The 3,403-nt window shown below is 32.0% G+C and overlaps 1 protein-coding gene across 1 annotated transcript; it reads left to right on the top strand.

Annotated features, from left to right (window-relative positions):
* On the top strand, positions 1,481-2,776 carry LOC109363614. Its single transcript, XM_019609864.1, has 3 exons — positions 1,481-1,683; positions 1,808-1,977; positions 2,184-2,776. Exons 1-3 carry the CDS (start codon positions 1,481-1,483, stop codon positions 2,762-2,764), a joined length of 954 nt encoding a protein of 317 aa, XP_019465409.1. The 3' UTR covers positions 2,765-2,776.

Genomic DNA, 3,403 nt, shown 5'->3' with positions numbered 1-3,403 from the left:
TTCCTCATCACTGCATAATTCAATCTCCTCTTCATCACTAAAATCGCTAACAATATCTCTCACAATGGCCATCTACAATAAAAAATTAATAACATTAAAACATATAAACTTATAGAAATGAAATAAAATGGAGCAACTAAATAATATACTAACCTCTACAATAAAAGCTTACTGGAAGAAACTGATTAACAAACTCCACTGTTTCACAGAATTCAGAGAATGAAGAGAAATTGATGTGAAGATATAATTTACATACCACCAGCCAGGGTAAATATATAGACATTCAAAAACTCCTCCCCCATTGTCGAGTTAGGGGAGGATAATTAAAAAAACATAAATAAATCAATTTGTCCATTCAACCAGTTTTCATAAAACTAGAAAAAGTGAAGCTTTTAAGTCAATTTGACTTCCACAAACAAATTAAGTCCTTTGGACATAGCTCTTCAAAGTCAAAACATTCTTAGCATACCTAGTTACCTATTTGACTTTGCATTATATTTAATTATTGATATGTAAAATTAAGATTAATACACATTAGATTATTTTGGTACTATTAAGGGTATTTCTTAACTCTTTTAGGTAAGAAACTAATCTCTTTTAGGGTTTATGACTATTCTCTCAACAAGTGTCGCTTCTAGTAATCGAACCCTTGACCTCTTTATAATTTATCAGTTTTATTTAGAAGTTGTTACTTTTTGTTATCAACAATAGACTTTATTGAGAAGCTCTTCAAGTGTCGCTTCTTGTTACTTTTTGTTATTAACAAGTTATACTCTTATCCATAAACACAAACCTAGTAATAAAAAATATACTTAAAAGGATTCAATGTCCAATCTAAAAATGAGAAGTTGAAACTAAAACATCGAACTCTTATGATCTCCAAACATGCAAAAATATAAGTTTAATCACTTCATTAAGAAGAAATCAAGAATTTTCAAAAATAATCTCAATCCTCAATGACCATATATTCCAAATAATGAAAGTCTATTATTTAATGTTTCAAACAGTGTTTTTGAAGTAAAAAGACTTCTATTGGAAAACAAACTTGTAACTAAAATTTATAAGCTCTAGAAACATTTCTTTAAAACAACTATTTTCACATATACTAATAAAATATTGATTTAATAATATAAAATACTGCTAGGTTTATACAAATTTTTAGATTGAGCCATTGTGTATCTCACAATAGATTAATTCTTTGCCATATGAGATATGTATTACCAAAAAAAAAAATCATGCTATTTTCACACTTGTGCCCCCATGAAGATTCAACCAATTGATAACGATACAGAGAGGGTGGACGAAGCCACGGCGGCGATGCTTCAAAATTATTCAACAAACCACCGTTGCTGAAGTCGCAACTAAAAAGGTTGTTCATCTTTAGTCTGCAAGTTCCCGGCGTTCTGAGAACTTCCTCATTGGAAAAACCAATCTCTGCCTCCGCTCCCAAAACTCTATCCAACAACAACAAAGATAAAGGATGAACCGAGTTGGATTCAAAACTGGTGCAGAATTTCATGGAAGGAATGCAACTAGAAACCGCAGCAACAGCCACCAGTCACTAAATACGGTCATAACTGATGCAACTTCTTCAACAGCAACAACGATTACAGTTCCGACGAAGAGTTCAACCTCTTTGGAGGTTTCACCGAATCAACCACCGATGAAACCAAATTACTCAAGGTATATAAATAAAAGCAACTCATATTACATTATAGAATTGAAATCATAAGAAAATTATGGAAAATGATAATTGTATAGAAAACACGTCTATAGATATTTTGCAGAGTTTGATTCCTTGTGCGAGTGTTTCTGAGAAGATCCTCTTAGCCAAGACCGAGAAGATCGTTGAGGAGAACAATGAAGTATATGAACAGAAAAATGTTTTGAAGAAAATTGTTAGTGATGGCCTTTCTTCTCTTCACTATGATTCTTCTATCTGCAAAACAAAATGGGACAAACTCACATTTTACCCAGGTAACTATTCTATGCAAAATATAAAGTAAAGTTTCTCTTCGTTTCCGAATTGAGATTTTGATGCCAAAAAAAAAAAGAAAATAGAAGACATCACAAAATACATTTGTGAGTTTATGAAGTTTTCTATTTCTATTTATTTTCCTTCAAAACCCAACTCAGCTGTATGAACTATTTTGTTACTAAAAAAAATTAAAGCACATGAAAACTTTGGGTTTTGAATTTTGATTTAGGTGAATATGAATTCATCGATGTCATTGTTAAAGGGGAGAGAGTACTAATAGATGTTGATTTTCGATCGGAGTTTGAGATTGCAAGACCGACACAGACATATAAAACGATCCTTCAATCGTTGCCATTCATCTTTGTCGGAAAACCGAAGCGGTTAACAAAAATCATATTGATCATATCGGAGGAAGTGAAGAAGAGTTTGAGGAAGAAAAAAATGCACGTCCCGCCGTGGAGGCAGGCAGACTACATGCTCGCAAAGTGGCTATCTCTGTCGTGTGTCAGGGCAAAACAACCTATGTCGTTCTATTCTTTTGTCAGAGTCGTTGTTGTGTCGGAAAACCGTTTAAGTAATGGTGATCGTGATGATGTGATGGAAGAGAACAAATGTAGTAAATTGGAGTTGATTTTTGGAGAAAAAACTTTGTTGTTGGAGAAGGATGAACGTGAGAAGAGTGTGTTGATTCCAGCGTGGCAACCACCAATGGTGAAACCAAAGTGTGCTGAGAGAAAAAGGAAGTTGGTGAATGGATTAGCCTCTCTCTTGAATGGCAAACCATAGAACAAAATTGTTTCTGTGTGGAAACTTCTGAATTAAAATACAAAAAAGAAATAGGAGATAATGCTCTTTTTTTTTTTTTTTTTGTAATTTTGTTTCCTTGCCTTTTTGTTTCCATAGGAAAGAATAAAATATCTCCTTATATTAAAAGATTAGTTGTCTCCTTAACCAATGAAAATATGCCACCTAACTAAAACATCAAAGAAAAAAAGTAAAAAAAATAATAGTAGGTTCCAATTGCTTAATTTTGTTAGTTTTTGGATAAGTTATTATGAATAAGGATTTCATATCTTAAATCATGTCTTGCATAAATGAAAACATGTTTATTAATTAAAAAAATTAAATATTAATTATTATTTTTTGTTTTTGATTTATTATTATTGATGTTAGAAATTTAAGATTAGTTATTATAGCCTTCGTAATTTCCCTAGACTTAAGTAATAAGTTATTATAACTTATTTTTCACTCTAATTGCAGCCTCCTTTCTCCGGTTGAAATAGGCAAAAGATCCAGCGGAAGATAATATAATATAAAAGACAAAATCAAGCTCCCAAAGTTTATCCAAGTGGGGCACTTTCAATGTTAAAAGGGGTTGGGGTACATTCAAAATATTCCCTTGAGCTTTGTTTGAGATATGGGAGT

Source organism: Lupinus angustifolius, chromosome LG13 (assembly GCF_001865875.1).
Source record: "Lupinus angustifolius cultivar Tanjil chromosome LG13, LupAngTanjil_v1.0, whole genome shotgun sequence".
In the NCBI taxonomy this organism is placed as follows: domain Eukaryota; kingdom Viridiplantae; phylum Streptophyta; class Magnoliopsida; order Fabales; family Fabaceae; genus Lupinus; species Lupinus angustifolius.
This window is presented reverse-complemented; position numbering and strand designations above follow the sequence as displayed.